The 23,309-nt window shown below is 42.6% G+C and overlaps 1 protein-coding gene across 4 annotated transcripts in view; it reads right to left on the bottom strand.

The window, feature by feature from the left end:
• Positions 1-10,420: 10,420 nt before the first annotated feature.
• Positions 10,421-23,309, bottom strand: part of Scg5 (secretogranin V) — a 57,706-nt gene continuing 44,817 nt past the window's right edge. For 2 of the 4 annotated variants that reach the window (XM_005364218.3, XM_026787727.1), the window contains exons 4-6: positions 22,559-22,668; positions 15,264-15,317; positions 10,421-10,970 (exon numbers count right to left, since the gene is read on the bottom strand). In XM_005364218.3, coding sequence (XP_005364275.1) covers positions 10,875-10,970; positions 15,264-15,317; positions 22,559-22,668 — 260 coding nt within the window. In that variant the 3' untranslated portion in view covers positions 10,421-10,874. Of the gene's footprint in view, positions 10,971-15,263; positions 15,318-22,558; positions 22,672-23,309 lie in introns of all 4 variants that reach the window. The other 2 variants (XM_005364216.3, XM_005364217.3) reach the window with 1 other exon arrangement.

Raw genomic sequence — 23,309 nt, 5'->3', positions numbered from 1 at the left:
GAGGAATCTGGGATGTCTGACCCAGATAGAGTAGTGGGCTGAACTGATCTGGAACCTGCTGAAGCTTGAGAAGGATTATCACCAACTATAAGTTTTAGAAGCTGGTTTAGAACTGAGCAACTATGCCTACACATAATGAACCACATAGGTGCCCAGAAGTGAAGCCGTGAAGCCAGGGCCCATGCAACCTAAGGGAACCCTAGAGAATGGAATCCTAGGACCAAAGTGGACAGTTTGAGCTAATGCAGCTAGGGTGTCCTTGGGTCACATGATAACAAAATGAGGCCTTTACTGGATGTTTCTACACAGAGAACTAGGTTTCAACTTCTGTCACCCTGGTAAATCTCTGTTTTATGAATGTGATACTGTTTCTTCTGACATTTATAAAAATCTAGTCCATTTCTGGATGTTATAAAACTGTTAAATACAGATGGAAATATATAAACTTTATCTTTTATTAAAAATTTTTGGCATGACACATTTGTTACAGTTTTGTTATAGGTGATGTTTTTCTAGCTAGGCCATAGAGCTATCTAAGGATCTATAAATAAATGAGACTCCTGGCAGCATTAGTATTTAATATTCAAAAGATTCATAGTCTTTAAGTTAAATATGACATTCCTTGTCAGAAAAAAATATGATTTTTCCTTTTGAACTTCTGACTATTAGAATATTTTAATAGCCTAGGAAAAAATTAGGGTAATATTAAAAACACAGGGAAGCCTATGTCAAAGAGTGGAGATCACTTGGAAAACAAAGGTTGATTTTTCTCAGATCCTGTCTGAGAAGTAAGGTTTGTGTGCGGTCACACTGGATGTTCATCTCACTAAAATCAGTGAGATAATTTACACAAGAAGTTAATAGTGCACTGTTATCTTGGGTTTCTGGGTAGACTTTATGGAAGTAGGAAATATTCCAGCTTTCTTATTACTCTTGGTGCAATGACAACAAAGGAAGAAAGCCATATGGATTAAAATAAAGAATTACTGACTATGCGGCTGGGGGTGATGCATATTTTTACCAGATTTTTAAAGTGCTCTTGTTTTGGAACAAGGTCAAGGCTAAGTTTCCTTGAGAGTGGCCTTAAGTGCAAATGCCTCTTCCTCTTCCACTCAGTGAGGCGGGACTGGGTACCTCACTGGGATTTATCTTGGGAGAAGGGAACATGATCAACAGTGTGCACCTTCTGAAAGCAAATCACAGGCCTGGAAGAGGCCTGGAGGAGCAGTTGAGCTGACAAGGGAGGTCTGGACTCTGGGAGTAAGGTTAGGGGAAAGTCTAAGCATGTTTTTCAGATCTCTTTGAGTTCTGTATGATCGTGTGTAGCCTTGCAATATGCACACGAATTAGTAAAGTTCTCTGGGCTCCTGTCTTTACTCATTCTCATACCATCTCTCTTTGTAACGGTAAGAGTGTTTCCCCAAATCAACTATCTCAATCTCAGAGTCATGGTAGACCATAAAGGTAAAAAAAAAAAAAAAAAAAGAAATGGTTCTCAGAGCATGCACTAGACTACTGAATCAGAATTTCCTGGGCTGAGGCCGAAGAATCTGTATTTTTACAAAGCTTTCCAAATGATTTTGACAAGCAGCCAGCTTTGAGAATAACTCATGTCGTGGAAAGAATTCTATTTGCACCTGGGCTCAACCACCAGCTACTTAAACAGCTTTAGACAAGTCCACTCCTGGGTCATCAGGAGAATAGGGGACGTGATGCCCACACAACAGAAGCTTTGGGACATTAACAGGTCTTTCGTATGTGATCCCTCTCAATGTGACTTTAATTGGCAGACATAGTTAATTCTCTGCTGATGATCCGGAAGCCAACTAGCAGCTACTTTCCTCTTTCTTTCTGTCCTAGAAAAGAGGTTCAGCTTCTTCTTCCGTGTTTAATTTCTTATGAAACTTGGCTTCTCCCTTCATCAGTCACCAAGTGCAAGACCATACGCAGATGAATCACGAGACCATTATGCCACGTGTTCTAAAGCCCTTCCAAGTTCATCACTGAAAGGGACATGCAACAGTTAATGCATATTGTTTTTCGATATCTCTTCCCAAATTGCTACTACAATTTCCATTTCTGGAAAATTACGTAGACGTGTCTGGATCCAGCTCTTTTATCTTTACATTTTCAACTGCTTTGTTTTCCTTCTCTCTTCCCATCAAATTCTCATATTTTGACATTTTTAAGAGCAGCTCTTCCTTGATCTCTTCCTGTAATACTATGCGTTGAAAAGAGCCATTCTCTTTGGTGCACTTTCCTTCCGAACACAAAATACTCTGAAATTTAAATTATCTTCCTCCAAGCGAGTTAACATCACAAGAGCCTTGTGGTTTCACCCATCATAAACACGAGTGTTTTAAATGAGCCCTTGCTTCTTTTCTCACAAGAAACACAGAATAGTTGGTACAAAGTAGAAGGAAATTATAAAAAGAAAGACATGTTCAAAAATAGTGATGATAAAATTATATTGTTTCAATGGGAAGAATGTTTAAAATCCTTCAGATCTATAATGTATCAGGGAAAAAAAAACACTTCAGCCACTTGAAAAATCTGTTTCCTCTGGTGAGTGTTCACAGACTGTATCCCAAAGTAGCCCCCTGTCTATTAAGATGTGGAACTGGGAGACACTCTGCACCCAGAACATCTGATCTCACTTCATTTGGGAATGTTACAGCTTTTGGTTGTGTGCCCAGTGATGTGAGCATATTAACATAGTATTAGTGGCTGACAGTGTTTTCTATCAAACATATCCATTGCAGGAATAGAAGAGAAACTATGTTCACATTTTCAATCCCCCTTTTTCCTTAAGAAAAATGCTGCAATGTGGTTTCAGTTGTGCATCTATTGAAGAGATCTTTGATGAATCAACAGTCAAGAAATATGTAAAAAGTGATTTGGGAAATTCTTCATGATTATTGGTAGTGTGTACAATAGAATATTGGGGCATCTTTTTATTTCATTTCTGGTTCTCTCATCGTTCCCTGCCGATTCCCAAGTTCTTGTGTTTTTACAAGAAAAATAATTACTTCTTTCTCTGGGTATTATTGGCTAGTTGTTAAATAATTTGAGTTTTTGTGGACAACCATCTCAATATGACTGATTACTCCTCTGTCAAACACTCGAAAATAACATCATTCAATTTGAAATGTTCCTAACATTTGAGATATTAAATAAACTAACAGCCTTAGGAAAAAAACCAACAAAAATAAGGTCAAGACGTATTAAAAGAGGGCAAAGATATTTTTCATTGAAGTCATTGTGCATCTGAGGCTGGAGGAAACGACTCCTGTGTCAAAACTAATGGCATCGCTTAAGCTTGTCTTGCAACTGTGCTGTACTCATTGTCAGACAAGAAGACTGGAAAAATCATCTTCAAATTTCCACAATCACACCTTTCTCCTCTACGCTGTTAGAGTAAAGTGGATTAATAACTAAAGCGAGATCAATACACAGATTGACAGAACAGACAAGATACCAATAGTTTGGCTACCTCTCCATAGAAAATATAAACGGTAGTTGGCAGTCGGGAATCTGGAGGCAAACTAGAGCACAAAGTAAGATGCACAAGATTCAGAGGGTGAAGGAGAGACCAGCCTCGTTTACAAGCTGCTATGTCTGTTACAAGAAACCTTAGCTGCAGACAAGTCAGTGTTCCACTGTCCAGAAAAAGGCTTTGGGGTGTTGAGCATCAGCCTTAATGCTGTTGTCAGGGCAGTGACACCAGCCATCACTTCCTGACCTCTACATCCCAGCCATGCCTGTGACCTTGAACTGACTAAGACCAGCCTCGGATTCCCGTCGCAGCTTCAAATAATTTTGTAAATAAGCAATGCCTCATAGTAAACTCTTTTCATCTGAAAACACTCAGAGAGAGAAGAATTTGTGTCTTGCACTGAAATCTGGCTATCTCTAAGTTTGACATATAAATTGGGCTTTTATACAGGTACTGTATTGTAGTGAATTTACCTTCCCATCAATTTCATGAGGTAGGTGTGGCCACGCCCATTTATTTGTCAGATGAAAGAGCTAAGATTTCATAAAATGAAGGTACTCGCTAAGTCACACAACTTTCAGTCTTAAAACCAGGATCAGTGTAAATCTAATTACACAGTTTTGTGGCAAACTGCTTCCCTCACCTGCAATGATGGAAGACTGCGTACAAACACATAACTTAGCATTTTTTGCTCATCGTGTTATATACCATAAGCTCTATGAGGTAAGAACCCACATCTTAGACATTTTTGCACAAGACTTTGCAGGTTAGTTTTTGCTGTCAACTTGATATAACTTGGGAAGAAGAAACCTCTCATGAGGAACTGCTCACACCAGACAGGGGCCATGTCTAGGAGAGATTGTTTTGGTTGACAACTGAGGTGTAGTTTAGCCCATTGTGGGCAGCACCACCCCTGGGCAGGTGAGCCTGGGTTGTATAAGGAAGCTAGCTAAGATGATCAGGAAAACAGTGTTCCTCCATGGTGTCTGCTTGAGTTCCTGTCCTGACTTCCCTCAGGGATGGACTGTGTGACCTGGAAGCTTATGCAAATCATTCCTTTGGGTGTGCTTCTGGTCACATGTGTTATCATAGCCATAGCAACAGAGAATAAGCTAGGACAGCCTCCCAGTCCCAGAGCACAGATCGGCATTTAGCAACTAGAATATGTCCTTGAAAATAACTACATAATGAATCTGTGAAATGTAACCAGGAAAGTGGCAATAAAAGATGAAAAAGTCATCCGACGCTCTGCTTCTGAGGGATGACTGTGGTTGCCAAGGGGATTTGTTAACGTGTTTCTCACTTCTTGAGTATGTAATTGTAACTGCCAATACATATATTTTCCCATGCATATATGGTTTTGGTTTCTGCTGGGAAGAAGGTCTAGCAACAATTTCTCCCATCACACTAAATGCATCAAACGCTAGCATATCCAGTCTCTTTGGATAAACTACCAGGTCTGTTTATCTCAGCCCTCCTAATAGCAACTCTTAAGAGATTTTCTTTACAACCTGAATATTGCTACACCCCGACCATGGAGAAATCCCAGCCTCCTGTGATTTCACATGTCACTTTTTCAAGGTACGGTCCTAGTTAGGTATCTCTGGCTTTCAATAAAGCTGCTGAATGATGTCCTGGTGCAAGCAGAGATTGCTCATTGTTTCCCGACTGCTCAGACCAGAATAATCACACAGAAACTATATTCATTACACTACTGCTTGGCCAATGACTTGGGCATACTTTTAGCTAGCTCTTACATCTTGAATTCAAGTATTTCTGTTAATCTCTTTAACACATATCTGCATATCTTAAAGTCAATTGGGGGCCATAGCACCCTTACTTCTTTTTGCAGTGTGTGTATGTGTATGTATGTGTGTTCCTGTGTATGTAGGTGTTCATGTGAATTAATGAGTGTGTTTTAAATGCATGTGTTCAGGTCGGTGTATGTACACATGTGTGCAGGTGTGCGTGAAGCTAAAGACTGCTGTCAGGTGCCTTCCATATCCCTTTCCACCATTGTTTTTAAGGCAGGGACTCTCAAGGGTCCTAGAGCTAAACTAGCCAGTGACCTCCAGGGATTCAAGTAGCACTGCTCCCAGCCCTCGGGTTATAGATTGTCAGCACACCTGCTTTTACATAGGAGCTGATGACCTGAATACAGGTCCTCAGGCTTATACAGCAAATTCTTCCTACTGACTGACCAAGGTATCCCCTCAAGCCAGACCCTAGTTCTCATTTGTTTGTTTGTTTGTTTGTTTGTTTGTTTGAAACAGAGTCCCTTGCTGACCTAGAAGTCACCAATTAGTCTAAGCTGGTTGGGCCACATGCCCAGGGACCCATTTGATTTATAGTTCTGGGATTACAAGCATGCCACCATTCTGGCTGTTTAAATGTGAGTTTGGGAATCAAACTCAAGTTTTTATGCTCCCATGCAAGCACTTTATCCACTGAGCTGTGGAGCCCATCCCTTCTTTATACACAGACTAAGACGATGAACTTTTTGTAAGTTTTTCAAAACATTCCTTAATGTGCATTCATTTGGCAGACAGGTATTGCTTTTGGAAGGCTCTCTGGAAGATCTCAAGCTAAAAAGAAACACAGGACAGAGTCCGTGGCCTCAAGGAGTTATAACACACAATTAATAAACAAACACTGTTTAACAGTGAAGCATTGAGTGCTGGACATAAGATGATAGCAAATTCAAGAAATTAGTGAAAATGCAGAAGTCATCAACATACCATTCTGCAGAAAAGGCTGCCACCAAAGAGAAAAAGCAAAGTGACTTTCTTTGATCTAGAGCAAGACAATGAATTTTTAACGTGTCTGTAGTCAAGAAATCCCTACCCTTTCTTCCCATAAAGCAGGGTTTTCCTCTTTTCCAAACTCCTCATCCTATTGGTTTCGGACACAGAGCCTTGTCCTTAGAGTTTTGCATATCATTCCTCAGGCCAAAATACTCAACCATCCATGGCTCTCCTGGCTTTGTAGGTTGTCTTTCTATCGTTGTAACAAATATTTGAAGAATTATATTACAATGAGAGAAGATTCATTTTGGTTCATTGTTTAGCTGCTGTACCCAATGACTGACTACACCCACTGCCTTGTCTTTAGCAGTATGACGTGATGGGTGTGTGTGGCGAAGGGTATCCAAGAAGCAAAAGAGAGACAGAGAAAGCAGTTTCCTTGAGGGCACATCCTCAGTGACTTGAAATCTTTCCTTGAAATCAGCCTTGACCTGCTGGGTCACATCCCAATAACACGACACAGGGGAAGGAAGCTTTTGGCACAGACATTTGTCTAAACCGTCATGAGCATTCAAATATGGATTTCCTCTGAGTGGGCTACTGCTCTGTTCCTACTCCTCCGGATTCTTTTCGTCTATTTTATTTTTTTGAGATTGAGTCCCCCCCTCCCCCCTCTGTAGCCCAGACTGACATGGAACTCGCAGAGGTCCTCCTGCCTCGTCCTCCCACAGAGCTGGGATTAGATGTGTAAATCCCCATGCCAAGGTAAACTTCCCTTCCGCTGAGTCTTTCTTACACTTCACGGGTGTGTTTCCTCTGTGATTTCTGCATGTGGTCAGCCTCTACACTGGCTCTGGGATCATCTGTCATTGTGTGTCCCCCATGGCATAGTCTTGATTTATGAAACACTTGTGCGAGTCATATCTTCTTACAGAGAAGTCCCAGTTATTCTCATGGTAGCCAACTTGGTGCCCAGGGAAAACCTTTTCTAATGCCAGTCTCTTCTATGTTTGGAGCAGTGTGTTGCCTTGTGGGGCAAAAACAGAAACACTGAGGCAGAGTCCTGGGCTCTCTTTGTAGTCAAATATACCAATGCATGGTAAGATGCTACTGCCCTGGGATATGTTTGTGGTGTAGAACAAGCCTGCATTTATTAAAGGTGATTTATTTTATGTATATGTGTGAATGGCTGCACTCATGCATGGCTGGTGTCTGACCACACTGCTTCAGACAACCTACACCCATGTTTGGGGATCCCTTACTAATCATTTGAAAGGGTGTGGTGATGGGGCTGGGGTACTGAGCTGAGATTGGATAGGGAGTCACCATAACTCTTATTTAGAGCATAGTGCATTATATTTAGAAGTCGGGAAAAGTTCTTTGTCTGGAGTCTTATAATTGCATCATTATTACAAAAGTAAAACAGCACAACAAAATAGACCTCCTGAAACCCAACAGTAGCATTCTGTTAGCCATCCCTCTCTAATGCTGCCACCAGGAGTCAGTGGGAGGGAGAATGACCCAGCGAATGGGGTGGTTTCTCATCACTGTTCCATCCACATGAACCACCTGGCCTCAATGTTTGAAATAAATCCATGGTTCTTTTTATATTTTTAACAATTTTTAAAGCACATGATTGGCTTAGTGGTAGGCAGTTTAAAATTTCCTTCCTGAGAAATAAGCCTTTCTTTTATCTAAATAAGTCACTGCCACTTTTCTCGCATCTTTGAGTAGAGTCCCCCAAGACACACACCAAACCTATACAGAGTTCTCTGCATTGCTGCATCTCAGAAACAATGCCTGTCCACCCATATTCCCTCCTGTCTTCTTACTTTGCTTTCAATCTCACCAGCCCACCAGCCATTCACGTGGATGGGGTTCATGATTAACCATACCACCCCCCACCCACCTGCTATCCCCACCCGCTTACCCTTCTCCTGGAAGGATTGTGGTTCCAGAGCTCACGGTCTCATTAGTTGTTTTTGTTATCTGCTCCCCTTTTCCGGCTTCCTGATTCCTATAAGCTCAGGCACCTGACTGCTGCGTGTTCTGTAGTAGATGCCTGGCTATACCTGTTCCCCAGATCCCATGCCAATGCTGGATGAGCTCAGTAGCACACGCCAATGAAGCTTTGTAGCCCTGAAAGCTTTCTAAAGAGAGCAGTGAAGAAACCTTGTTCTGTTGCCTTACAGGATTAATGAAGGAATAGGATTCTTGATCCAAGATGACCAGGAGTGTGGGGTGGCTGAGCATGCTGCCACTTGTGTGCCAGTCACGGTGGGATGGTGGATGACTCCAGTTTTCCAAGATCATGTCACCACCAGATAGCTGCACAACTCTAATAGGACCTTAGTTTCCTGGTGGAAACACTTTGGACTCAGAATCGATTGTTTCAGGAATCCTACATATTCTTTTTTTTTAAATTTATTTATTAAAGATTTCTGTCTCTTCCCCGCCACCGCCTCCCATTTCCCTCCCCCTCCCCCAATCAAGTCCCCCTCCCTTGTCAGCCCAAAGAGTGATCAGGGTTCCCTGCCCTGTGGGAAGTCCAAGGACCACCCACCTCCATCCAGGTCTAGTAAGGTGAGCATCCAAACTGCCTAGGCTCCCACAAAGCCAGTACGTGCAGTAGGATCAAAAACCCATTGCCATTGTTCGGAATCCTACATATTCTGGAGTATTTTGTATCATAGTGGCAAACACATTTTTGTATAGCCATTACTTGAAGGTCAGTCTAATGATTCATGTAGTAGGAGGTAGGGGTAGCTTCGGCGAAAAAACATACAGCAGCAGACATTCCTCCCCAGCAGCAAGAGCCAAGGAAATTCTCTTCTAGAACCGCCCCACTGTGCCCTCCTCTGGGGATGGGACTTCACCAGCCCACATACTATGTAATTATATCCAGGGGCCTTGCGTGGGCTGGTGCCATAGTCAGAGTTCGATCAGGACAATCTGCCAGTGCCTTTACAACATGCTTTCCTTCTGCCCAGTGTGCCAAACATGTTCCTGTTAGTTCTCCAAATGTCCCTGGGGTCACTACAACCACCTTCCTGATTTCAGAGATCTTTGGCTGTAGCTCAGTGGAAAGACTGATGATAGAATGGGCAGTGATGACCCTTCTCAGCCAAGGAAGAGCAGTGTCTCTGCTGTAGACGTGGTTCTGGACCCACCTGGAGAAACAGACCCCTTTCAAGTCTATTAGTCTAAAGGAAGTCCCCTCAAAGTTTCCTTCTCTTTGATGAAAATCTTTTTGCCTCCTGACCACTCTGGCCCCTCTCTGCCCAATACACTTCATGTCAAACCAAATTTTGCCCCCCCCCATTAAACCCTGTGGCATATCCTTCCATGATGGCCAGAGGAAATGGTCTCCATTAATTTTTCATATCCATATGCATAAAGATTTCACCTTATTTTCTGTATTTCCAGGCCAATGCTTATCATAATCTTGTCTTACTGTTGAGCCTTATCTGTGTTGCTAGTGTGGAAAATTCAATCATGTACAAGTAGAGAGGTAGAAGTATGGGAAATCCTAAGGTACGTGGGATCCAGAGTCAACGGCTACCAATACATGGTTAATCTGATTCACCTAAATCCAAAGCTTTAGCTCCAACACTATTAACGGATTGTTTGAAAGCAAATCTAAATACCATCTGCTTAAATTTCAATAGACATCTCTAAGACACAAGAGTTCTTTAAAAGGCTCCCATAAAATTTTGCAATAACCAAATTGCACCGAATACTCAGCATGATTCATTCTTCTCCAATTATCTGATAGATAGCTTTAAAAAAAAAAGCTTGAATCAGGAAACAAAGAAACAGCTACACATATTTCATTTGGTTCATATTTCTCTTAAATCTTTTAAAATTTATAGCATTTCACATATATGGGGATGGGGTGGGGGTGTTTCTTGTCCTGAAAATTCTTCCATTCTGGATTTTGCTAATTATTCCCATTTTGTGTTGACTGTTCTCAGTCCTAACACATGTGAAATGGGGATCTTCAACCTCATCGCATCAGCACTAAACTCAGATGGTTAGGGCTGGAGAGATGGCTCTGCCATTAAAGGTTAGGCGCACAGCCAGAAATAGAAAATTAGATAGTCATGCATGTCACTTTGCTGTATTAAGCAAAGAAATTGATTTTTATACTGTTACTTAAAAAGAAAAAACTTCCCAAGCCAATGCTTGCACATACATTTATTAAGAAGCAGTCAAGTGAGATGTGTCAGGCCCTCCCCTCCAGTACAAACTTCTTTATTGGTGTGTAACAAGGCCCAAGGGCTAGATACATTACATAATCAAAATCAAATGCCAGCTCTTTTACAGACTTGGCCCAAACTGCACAACCCAAAACTGCAAGAAATCTGAGTATTTCATATCCGTGTTTTTATTATACTTGACATATACATTTTAATTGTAATGTTTCTTGCAGATCCACATCAAAAAAAAGCCTCCAAAAGAAAAAGGAGCTTTTATTCTAATTTAGCAGAAAGCACAGCCATTGGTGTGGGGGCAAATGCAAGGACAGCTGCTTTCCATCCCTAATTATCTATACAAGACACATGCTGCCACTCTCGGGGGCTCTAGTAACATGCACGTAAGTACTGCGTGGGTTTCCACCTCCAGTCTTCTCTTTATTCTGACTCCTTCTCCTCTTCTGAAAAGTGAGGGACAGATTTCTTTGCCACAACATTGTCCAGCTTCTTTCCTTGTAGATAAGGATTGGTGCTCTGACAAAAAAAAAAGTTTGGGCATTACACATGAACCTCAAATATAGATATCTCACATAAGTCAAGGGGAATTGTTTTCTAACTGTTGGATTAACAGGATAATAACACAGCACTTACCATGCCCCTGCCAAATGATGGCTCCAGCGAGCTGGTTAATACTTCAGTGCCCGGGAGTGCAGTATAGTCCAACTGACAGATTGTTACCAATAGTGTCTTTCATGTAACCACAGTGTTCTTGGTCAAATGCAATGTAACCTTTTTATTGCTATATTTAGCTTACAAGTTTGGGATGAACTAGAAAAAATATTCTTGCTACTAACTTAGGTACCAAGACTCATGTGAAAGAAAATGATTATTCTATGGTCCTATTTAAGTGGGAGGGAGACTCTGAGATGCCTTTATTAATCTATTGGAAGCATGTCAGAGGAAAAGACAAATAGGGCCAAGTGGGAATTAGCATCTGAAGACTGACTCATGGCTGCAACTCTTCTAGGTGAGGCTTCTGTTAAAAACAATTCATGAAGGGATCTAGCAATCAATTCCAATCTGCCTTCAGTCAGACTTAAAAAGTGAAATAAAGCTGGGCGGTGGTGGCGCACACCTTTAATCCCAGCACTTGGGAGGCAGAGGCAGGTGGATCTCTGTGAGTTCGAGGCCAGCCTGGTCTACAAGAGCTAGTTCCAGGACATGCTCCAAAGCTACAGAGAAACCCTGTCTCAAAAAACCAAAACAAAAACAAAAAACAAACAAAAAAACCTGAAATAAAACACAAAGTCATCCGGAAGGATCTTTTATTTAGGCCTCCATATTTTGGAATTGCTTTCATTTGTTTGATGTTCTGAATGAGGCAAAGAGTTCCCATTGCTTCTCCAATAATATCAATTTTTTTGAGGTTTGGATTTGAACTGGTAACTGGAGCTGTGCAACATAATATTTAGTGAACAGGAAAATTGTCAAGCGTTTGGGAAGATAGTGGCTTACTAAAGTTGCCTTTCAGCAGCAGACCAGAAATGTAAGAAACAGGCAGAGGTTACAAATGAGGAGCAATCCAATTGCAGTGCTAAGCCCCCAGGAGTGAATAGACACAGTTCTTGTGTGGGCCTGGCCTGTGCAGTTCTCTTGCAAGGCGAGCAAGCGTGTTTCAACAGACAAGGACTGGAACCCTTGTACTTCACAGTCTGGTGTATAAAAGCATAAATCAGGAAGGACCCAGATTTATTTCATTATTATGTATACAGTGTCTTGCCTGCACGTACACAAGCAGGCCAGAAGAGGGCATCAGATCTCATGGCAGATGGTTGTGAACCACCATGTGGTTGCTGGCTAATGAACTCAGGATCTCTAGAAGAGCAGCAAGTGCACCACTTTGAATCCTCACGAACTCTGCAAAGAAGACTCACGAACAAGGGGAGAACTACAAAAAGAATTGAGTCTTTATATATTTGAAAAGAAACATGTCACAGAAAGGGATTCGAAGTGGTGCACTTTCTGTTGAGCTGCAGAGATGGCTCAGAGGTTCAGAGCCCTCGACGGCTGCTCTTCTAGAGATCCTGAGTTCATTAGCCAGCAACCACATGGTGGTTCACAGCCATCTGCAGTGAGATCTGATGCCCTTTTCTGGCCTGCATGTGTACATGCAGGCAGGACACTGTATACATAATAATGAAATAAATCTTTAAATAAAAGATTTATTTAAAAAAACAGTATGTTTCTGTTGGAAATTGTCAACTAGTGTGGTCTGGCTCACTCTATAGAGTCATATAAGATCCTCTGAGTAGGCAGACTTAATCTGCTTGGAAAAGGTGTGTTCAATACCATTAATACTTTGCAGTTATGCAACAGTATTGATTCTTAAAATTCTGATACATTAAAAGAGAATATTAGATCTTCATATTTGTCAACTGTGGGACTATGTAGCTGATAGGCTGTTTAAGATAATTTGTGGATTTAAAATGAGGTGGTAACAAGACACAGCCTCAGAGTTCATTTTTTTCAGAATCACTAAAAAGTACATTGATCTTTTATTTGTGAAGTGGCTAGAGATTCAAATGGCCCAGAGTTAGGAAAAAAAAAGTCACACAAAATAACTTGAAGATTTGATTGTAATGTTAAAGACCAACCCCTTACTAAGAAACTTCCATGGTGAAAGACAGGATGTCTAGACCCAGAAAATGTCAAAAGTTGAGGAGCCGGGCGGTGGTGGCGCATGCCTTTAATCCCAGCACTCGGGAGGCAGAGGCAGGCGGATCTCTGTGAGTTCAAGACCAGTCTGGTCTACAGAGCTAGTTCCAGGACAGGCTCCAAAGCCACAGAGAAACCCTGTCTCGAAAAACCAAAAAAAAAAAAAAAAAAAAAGTTGGAGGAAAAGGGAAGAGGGAGATGCCAAGGCCAAGCCTGGGCACTTTTGGATGAATGTTCAATTATCAAATCAAGTGCTTTTAGTGTGCTCTGAAGAACTCGCAATAGTTATATATGTGTGGTCACCCATGGCAATATAGAGATGGCTATTCACATCTGACAACTGGGAGGACAGCTTGTCCTCTCAACCCCCAGAAGATGGTGAAATTTCCTGGAGTAAGCCTTAATTCTTCTAATAAGTGAGCTATGCTTTCCTTATACTGGTTTGTACTCCATAGAGGGTTAAGGTCTCCAAGATGGGGAGCAGCAGCTGAGGTGATGGGGACTTCTACTTCCTCGTCAGGACAAAATGAGCTTGGGCTTGATAGAAGTCTGGGAATAGAAGGAACCTGAAAGCCTGGGTCACATAAGGTCAAATAAGTAACTCTTGTTTTTCTAAAGTCTAAGCCTTGTCTACGTGGAAGAAGTTGAGGCCAAAGTAAAAAAAAAAAAAAAAACAAAAACCATTTATAACATATGTCTTAGCCAGAACTTTGTGTTTTGGTAATCACTGGTCTCATGGAAATATGATCTAAAGTCAACCCAAGTTCCTCAAAGTCATGGCAGAAGGCATGGTGGACCATAAGTAGAGACAATTAAAACTACATGTTATTCATTTGGGGTCAGTCATTGGCCTTATTTGGAAATGTCCTTGCTGTACCATGGGGGATATTCAAGCCATCTTCCTGGTAAATCATGTGTATTCTGAGCTCCTAGAATAGAATTTCTTGATGTTCTCTCAAGAACACATTACACCCTTCCTGTCACCATCTGCCATTGGAAGCCATAATCACCAAGAGAAACCCTAATAACCCTGTTTATTCTCCCAAAGAAGATCTGTTTCCAGATTTAACAGCATTCTGCTTTTTTGCGTAGGAAATTGTGGGTCTTCTGTGTTTGTCAGGCAACCCGGGGCCTTCTGATTAATACCAAAGCCAGCAGATCCACACTTCTTAAAACATTTTCTGGTTGGACTTGGCCAAGCTCTTCAGATTGGCCGCAATTTCCACTATCTAGATTCCCAATTTTCCCCAAGATCCAGATACTCGCTATTCCAAACAAATGGTCAGTGGCCTTGGGCATATAGGTTGGTTTGTATATTGTCAGGAAAATAATGACTACATACACTTTATTGTGTACTAGCAGGGTTTTTACCTCTCCTGTTTGGTCAGATAAAAGAGGCCAGTGTTCAGTAAGATACCAGCAGAATAGCAGGATGGACATTGATCTATTAAGTCTCAGGGCTATAACGTGCATTGGAAACCCAATATGACCTTGACGTTCAGATTTATTCCAAGCAACACCATATAAGGAGTAGCAAAACGAAAACCTAAGAGACCAAAGGCCATCTTGGACAGTCCTTCCAATGAGAACTAACTAAACCTTGCTATACTTGGCAGTCCGCAAATGAGACAGGAGGCATGCATGCTCCACCACCGTGGCTAGGTCAATAAGAAAAACATGTAGAAGAAATTCAATGACAGCCTGCAGTATGTACTTTCACACTTTATGATGCCTGTCATGTGATCTACATAACTGACGCAGATGTGTGAGCCATTTCCTCCACTGGCTTCAGAGTATTTGAGGAAAATCATGCCTTCAAATCCTCTCTGCACACTCGTACCCTCCCTGGGTGGGTTGCCACTCATTGCTGGTCAGAAGGGAAGTAGTGAGTGCTCCACAAAAATCATGTCCTAAAGCTTTGGGAGAAAACCATGCCACCCCAGAAACCAAGGGTACATCTGCTAGGTGTGGCCCCTGCCACGCAGGACTTCTGTCCTGCTCTTTGGGAGCACACCCAAAAAGATTCTGCCACTTTCCCCAAACCGAATGCTTCATTTGCCCCGCTCAGAAACACGAAATGCCCCAGCACCATCGGGCCCTTGTGTGACTTACCCTCCGCTTCCGCCTCTGCCCTCCCTTCATCTTCTCATAAAGGAGTTTCTTGTTCTGGAGAGCAGAGAAAAGAAAACACAAATGCACAAATGGATTGAATTTGGTGACTATTTTAAAGCCACACTTGGTGTGTCCCCTGGATATTTGCATACACATATTTTGGAAACAGAGCGAGATGAAAGGCATGTCGTGTCAGAACGAGAGACCACAAGAGAAAAGCTGGTGACTGTGGCGCTCTTCACAGTCCTCTGCACAGCCTCGAGGCACAGAGTGTCACCAACGATCTCATAAACGGGGAGAGACGGCGCGCTAGAATGCCAGCGTGTGGGACGCTCATCCCCTCACTTTGAACCGTCTCTGTTTAAAATAAATAACTTTATCTCGGGATCTGATTCCCTTTTTATGAACTACACACATGAATGCTCTCTGGAGCAGTGTCCGGCTGTTAACAACAATCCTCTGTGTAAATAAATGAGACTCTGACTTCTGCAGCCATCCCTCCCTTCCATGGCTCAAGTTAGTGCCCCCATCGAGCCAATCACAGAACCATTTGCTCTATAACATTTTTAATAGAGTGAACCTTTTAAAAACTGCCAAAAAACTTCTTGGCAGAAAGGAGAGCTATGTTGTGTGCATGTGTGTGTGTGTGTGTGTGTGTGTGCGCATATGTGTGTGTGAGCGCGCGCGTGTGTGCACGCACGTATATGTGTGTGTGCACATGCGTGCACACGTGCATGTGTATGGGGGGATACTTCTCTGTACCACAGTTTGTATAAGTGTTTCCACATACTGCTGTGTTTCAAACACACGGTGGATTTAAATGAGCTCTAGACTATCAGACACATGCTCAACACATTTCCCTCTAGTTGAGACGATAAAAGACAGAACACTTAACCTGAATGTGGATCCAGAGAAAGGGATTTGGGTGTTTCGCTTGTGTTCTTTTATTTTCAAATCGTAAGGAAAAATAATGTATAAAAAGAGACCATTCATCTTGCTGTAACTGCAATACCCTAACACTGACTTCTAGCAAAAAGAGTTCTGGCAAAGAACAAGTTTATATACCATTTGTATCCTCTGAGCTGTCTGGTTATGGACAAATGTTTAAATGGTAGATTTGAAAATGAAAATGACAAGTGCCAAGAATGAGCGTCATCATTTTCCTGTTCATGAAAACCTACAACCTGCCATTTACAATGGGCATTTCTACCCAACCTCAAACATCCAGGGGCGAGTGAGTGCCAGGAGCAGCACCATCACGGCCAGAAAACACAGGCACTGCCCAGAGCCCCTGTCTTTGGCTCTCTTGAGGCATGGATCAAGTAACTTTCAGGAGGGAGAAAAGGCAGGTCTGCTGACCGTTCCCTTGAGAAATAAGAATATTGTAGTCGGCCTCAAGTTCTGGATGTAAACAAACAACTCTGATGCACATAGGATGTTCTGGGTGCTCGTTGCAGAGCTGGAAAGGAGGTTGACATAAAGGGGCTGAGGATAGTGACTGCTCACACGTCGTCTTCTTCATCTGGCTGCACTGGAGTGAGAACAGAGGAGCCTGCTAGCTGGTACAGTGTAGGCCACTGCCCACCAGTCCGGACACAGTCCCAGCAATGCTGCAAATGACATGAAGACAGAAACATGCCCTTTTGGATCTTGAGGAAAATTACAACGAGAAGTACAGAAGGTTTGAAAATCTCAGTCTCAAGATGGCCCCTGCTTCTCTGGAGAGTTTAGGCCAAGGCCGGCATGTTCATGGCCCCAGTCCCTCCATGGTGACTGTGGCTGGGCTTTCTCCATTAACTCTGCGTCAGCGTGGATTTGATGGCGGGATTGGCAGGTGTAAAGTGAATTTACAAAAAAGTATGCAAAATGAACAAAAATAAATCAGCCACCTTCTCTGACACCATTTGTTAGTTCCTTGGGGAGGGGTGGCCTAATCTCCAGGAGGACAGCCAGTGCAAGTTCATTAAAGGACTCTCTATTATGCCATCAAGATTTTGGACAACTCAGTTCCATTCCTAAAGGACCCTGCAGGATGGATATCTTCTTAGAGAACTGTCTGATCCTAGGCGAGGCTATAGAAAGCACCAGGATCAGTGATGTTAAGTATCTGATTGGCCATGAAAGTAAGGATGTTTAAACAAGAGCTAGAGTTGGGTCCAAAGGAAGGAAAAGCCAGCTTAGAAAACTTCCTACTGGTCAAATGCAGGACATTTTGAATATCAAACCTAGTAACGATAAATCTATAGAGGTGCCAAATAAATAAGCAGGTTTATAAACAAGAAAGGAAGAAGTGGAAGCCCCTTATGGGAGTAGGGATGCAAATAGAGAAAGAACAAGTGAGTAAAGCTTAGAATTCTGCAACTGCCAGGATTCTAATTGATTCTGGTAAATACTATCAGCGAATGGAAACATACTGGTTAACAGTTTCACTGAGATCAGACTATTGATAGCCTCAAAGTACTTTTCCACACATTAACTATTAATTTCAAATAGAAAATGATTTTATACCAGAGAAACATGGATGCCACTTTATTGAAGGGAGCGAAGTTAGCACTAAAAGCAGACAAACTGACACCATGCACCCCTACGGTGCAAAGGGCTAAGAATATACACAGACAGCATGACTGGGAAGAAGCTTTACAAGTTGACCTTATGAAAACAGAGAGGATATGTGACTATCAGAGCTGGGGAAGGGGGGGAGATGAAGAGAGCATGGTGAAAATCTGGGGGTGCATTAGTTGAAGGAGTAATAACTGCAAGTGCCCTTTAGCACACTGGAACGGCCATTTTAACAATTACTGTATATTTTAGAACAGTCGAGAGTACTTCAAACATTGTCAACATAAAGATGAGAACAAAGGAGCTGGTGAGATCCCTCAGCAGTTATGAGTGCTGGTTGCTCTTCCAGAGGACCCCGGTTCCGTTCCCAGCATCCATATGGCAGCATACAACTGTCTCTAACTCTCCAGTTCAGGGAACCCAAAGCTCTCTTTTTGGCTCTCTTCATATTGCATATACATGATGCACAGACATACCTGGAGACATAGTACCCATACATGTAAAGTAAAATAATAAAAAATTTAAATAAATGAATACAGTCTGAGGTTATGAATATGCCAATCAACCGTATCTGATCATCACACGGTGGGTACCTGCACTGACATGCCACACTGTACTCTATAAATATGTACAATTACTATGTGCCAAGTAAAAAGAAATGAAAATCATTGCTCAGGTCTAATAACATGGAAACCTAAGGCAAACCAGACCTGGAGAGTACGCCAAAATTTAAACATGGCATGGCCGTGCAAGATCTTCCTCTTTCCCATGGTTTAGCTCGGGTTCTGGTCAAATATTGGTGAAAGTTGTACAAAGCACTGAGAGAGGAGAAACATTTATTTTTCTGACACACAATGAACACTCAGCAGTAAGTGTGTAAGTGCAAAGGCTGATACCAGCCTTTGGCCATAGGCCTTGAGGACTGTAGGTGAATTGGGGCATGGGGCATTGATATCAGCCTTGGACCATAGACCTTCAGGACTCTAGGCAGTACACTGTGGGGAAGGCAACCAGGCCTAGGCTAGGACTCACTAGGCCACTTTATGAGGGATAAGTCATGAAGAGATGCCCATATTTATAGTGTTTGTAAAGATGGGCTTCAGTAGTTCTGTCAGTCATAATCTGTGTTATCGAGCAGGCTACCCAGATCCCTGCTCGCATCTTCTCCTCTATAGCTTAAGAGTGATGAGGCTGGGCAGGCTGGATGAGACCTCTGTCTGACATGTAACATGAGCTCCATAAACATTATGATTTCCTACTATATGGTAATTATTGGTGTCTTTCCACTACCCACTGCAGGGCCCAGAAGTCACACGGTGCATATTTAATAAATGTGTCTTGATGCGGCAACAAGGAAAGAGTCATGCAGGAGACAAGACAGACGCCGATATTTGTAATATGTGAATCATGGCTACAGATGCAACTCAGCTCCAGATGATATGAGGGACTTGATTGGGGGAGGGGGAGGGAAGTGGGAGGTGGTGGCAGGGAGGAGGCAGAAATCCTTAATGAATAAATAAATTAAAAATAAATAAATAAATAAAATAAAAAATAAAAAAAATAAAACAGGGAGGTGGTACCCTCGAGGAAGGAAGCAAGGGGACTTGTGTGCAGTGCAGTTGGTTTGGGAGATAAATGGCTTTGCAAGTGAAAGGCTAGTTGTGCTACAGAAGGGCTTGAGCCTCTTCTTCTATGTAAACACCCAGGCTGCTTTGTGGATCCCCACTTAAAAAAAGCAAGAGACGCTCAGTTCACACTTCCATGCAAAGATCAAGCAAACACTGTTTTACTGCTAGGTGGTAATGAGAAAATAAACAAGGAAACTGAAGTTTAAACAAACACATGATTAGAGCTGATAAGAGGCATAAATGTCATTCCTTGGCCATTGATCTGTTAGAGCACATTTTATACTTGGTCTTAAATTCTAGTCTTCAGCTCTGATGTGGACAATGAATACGAGTGACTGAGAAGCACAGGGCAGTGTTCCCAGGGGGAAGAGGGCACGAGTGAAAGGGGATGTGGGTGGAATTAGAGGGAGCATCTGAAGAAGAGGATGTGGTGGCCGAGCCTTTAATCCCAGCACCCCTGAGGCAGAGGCAGGCGGAGTTCTGTGAGTTGAGATCTAGGCCAGCCTGGTTTACATAGTGAGTTCCAGGACAGTCAGAGCTATGTAGAAAGACTCTGCCTCTAAACAACCAAACAAGCAAACAAAACAAATGCTGGAAAGAAAAGCTACCCTGTCTTCCACCCCATCACAGTTTCAGACAACGGGCTCTGCCCACACTCAGACATGTTCCCGGTTTCCTTTCTTCTTCTCAGGTCCAGCCTGTCAGTTAGCCATGCCCCTCCCCTAGCATTTCAACACTCGCTTTCCCTAGTACCTTGACTGTAAAAATCAGCCCCATTGGCCCTGCATTGTCCCCTGTCTTGGCTTCCATCTTTCCTAGCAATGGGACCTGGCCTTGTACTGTGTCCATGCAACACTTGAGCTAATTTTATCCTCATGCCTTTCGAGGCATGTCCCGTTTCGAGACTGCACACCTGTTGAAAGCACAGAGTCACTTCTTGGTGAACACTGCAGACTGATCACCTGGCACAGTAGCTAAAACACAGCAGGTTCAGAACCTGCTGGCTCCCTTCTAAACCTGGTCCTTGTTACTGCTTGGCCATACCTTGCCCATCTCCCATGGGTCCTTTCCCACCAATCCTCTTCATTATCTGTTCTTTCCTTGCTTTTCTGTACTCTTTAAGCCAGCACACAAATGCATAAATGCATCTCTTGCTCGCTTCTCTCTTCCTAAAATGCCTCACAGGTAGAGTTTATATTATCCCTTTCGTATAGACTGTCTCTCTGTCTCTCCCTCCCTCCCACTCAGGCTATGTCTATTCCATTCTATTTACTTTATTCTCTTCAAAATGATGCAAATTTTTATCTTCATCAGTCCATTGAGGACCAACATAAATGGGATTACGTTTTTACTTTCTCCATTTTCCTCCTGTCTTTAGTCTCCCTCTGTTTTGTCTCTTACTATTTCATTGGGATATAGGAGATTTTTAAAAATAATATTCAAGATATTATTTTTCTGTCTTTTTAAACTGTACCAGTTGGAGAAGGTTTGAAAATAGTTCTCCCTAACAGAACTAGAGGTGTGGGGGGGTATAGAGAGCAAGAGGGAGAGAGAGAAAGAGGGGGAAGAGGGAGAGAAAGAACAATACACATTATAGATGCAAGCTTGACTCAGAATGCTGCGTTCCTGCCTTTCTCGTTTGGAATTGTATTTTGTAGGCAGAGGGAACTCAACTGACTCAATGCAACATGAAGAAAGATGCCAGAAAAAAAAAATTGAAAGTGATTATCAATGACAAATTTCTTTCTCCAAAGCAATGCAGAAGGAAGGGAGAAGTTTATTTTCATGGTTTAAGTGTGCATTGTGACACAATAAACAGCGTCGTTAGCACTGACGTGAGAAGGGGCTATGAGGTCAGAGGGCTTAGGTCACCTGAAGTATTTTGGAGGGAGAACTCCTCATTCACTCATTCCACAGATGCACTGACCACCTGCTTTCTAATGTGAATTCACACTGCTCGGCATTTCCCCATCTTTCTTATTATGGCTCAGCATGGGATTACACAGAGCCAACCACAGGTACCCAGACACTACCCTGTTCAATTTTAAACTTCCTTGACTCATTGTTCCAGCCTATTGGGATCTTCTTGAATCCCAACTCGGTCCTCTGGTGTTCTCTATTCCAACTTTGTGTCAACTGCTGAGAATCTGGGAAGTACATGATCTGTGTTTTTATTACGATCATTGATAAAAACGTGGAGTGGGGTAGCACTCAGACGTGCAGGGTACCCTGTACTATTCCCTCCCCTCCTGACACAGATTCTTCAATAGGCTGTCCTTCAGTGATATTCTGTTAACTTGACTGTATCTCTTCATCTCCTCCAAGGGGAGACCATAAAAGATCTTGTCAAAAACTTCGATGAAGTCCAAGTGCAGCATGCCCACTTCATTTCCCTCACTAAGCTGGCACACAGATACATAACGCTGGCAAGAGAATAATATGAGCAGATCACAAAACTTGTTTTTAGCACACCAGTGCCAAGTGGCCATGATTTCTCTTTCCAAGTGCTTATAAAACAACACCCTTCATTGACAGTTACCGGTGGTTGCATGCAACTGACAGCCAGCTCACAGCCACACATCTGGAGATTGTCTTTCTCTCCACAAAGCAGACGTGTGTGTGTGTGTGTGTGTGTGTGTGTGTGTGTGTGTGTGTGTTTCCAACTCTGGATGTCTTTACTTCCTTGATTCTGCAGAGATAAGCACAGATCATCTCCCTTAGTCTAGAAATCAACTTTACAGATTTTCTCGGTGTCTTTTGCTTTGGAAAGGTCTTTTCCTTTTCCCGGAGTCCTACAGAGTGGCATGAAACACTGGTAACACATCACGATGTTATGACTCGGACTATGGAGGAGAGCAGAGTAGAAACCCCTGGGGAGTGCATGGTCTGGGTTGCTGTCTCTTTCCATGTAATCAGTACATTGCTCCATAGCCACACAAGTGTGGTCTGGAATAATAATTGCACCGAGTCTCCCTCAGCCAGAGATTTCTGAGGAATCAACTCCTAAAACAATTTTTCCTCCTTCCCTCATGTGTACATTGATCTCTGGTATCCCTAACCCCAAGAGGTCAGCGTGAACCTTCCACCAGCTGCTGGAAACGCACTTACCCACTTGCCCAAACCTGGGTAGTCATGCTCTGGATCAAAAAGGTGCTGGTTTAACTGGAATTCTCGGCTGAATTCTGCAGTGTCAGGGGCATTTTCTAGGCATCCGTCATCTGCTGTGGACAAAGGTTTTTGAGAAATGATCAACACATCTGTTGTTATTCTAAAAGTTAACTTATCAGAAACAACTAGACACACAGAGGTCATAGTCTGTTCGTATCAGACACTCTGAATCACGTTCCCTCTGGGGTTCTAATCCCCTCTGTCACAAGAAAACACTCCAGGAGGAAAGACCTGTTGGCTTCCCTCCAAACCCACTTCCCCTTTCTCCTTGGCATACAGCAAGGCTAATTGTCCAGCTTTTCTTTACAATGAAGTGGAGTCATTTGCCTGGGCCCAGGCCAAGAGAATGTAGGGAAAAGAGATAGATTCCACTTCCAGGTCTGTCCTCAAAACCTTCTAGGAATAGTCTGCTTTCCCCAACTCTACCCCATCTTCTGGTATGTATGCTGCCAGCCAGGGCAACTGGGGGCATCAAGAGTCAAGAAAGAAGAACCATCTAGTTCTGTCATTTCCTGACCTCCCTGGGATAGGATTTCACATACGTGAGAAACAAGTTTCTATCATGAAGAACCTCTAGAATATTTCATTTGCTTTAACCTCAGGTGTTTTTTGTTGCTTCCTTTGAAAAGGTCTTTTCCTTTTCCCAGAGTCCTACTGAGTGGCATGAAGCGCTGGTGACACATGAGGATGT

This window comes from Microtus ochrogaster, assembly GCF_000317375.1.
Source record: "Microtus ochrogaster isolate Prairie Vole_2 chromosome 14 unlocalized genomic scaffold, MicOch1.0 chr14_random_1, whole genome shotgun sequence".
In the NCBI taxonomy this organism is placed as follows: domain Eukaryota; kingdom Metazoa; phylum Chordata; class Mammalia; order Rodentia; family Cricetidae; genus Microtus; species Microtus ochrogaster.
The sequence above is the reverse complement of the archived record's forward strand: the minus strand, read 5'-3'. Positions and strand labels throughout refer to the sequence as shown.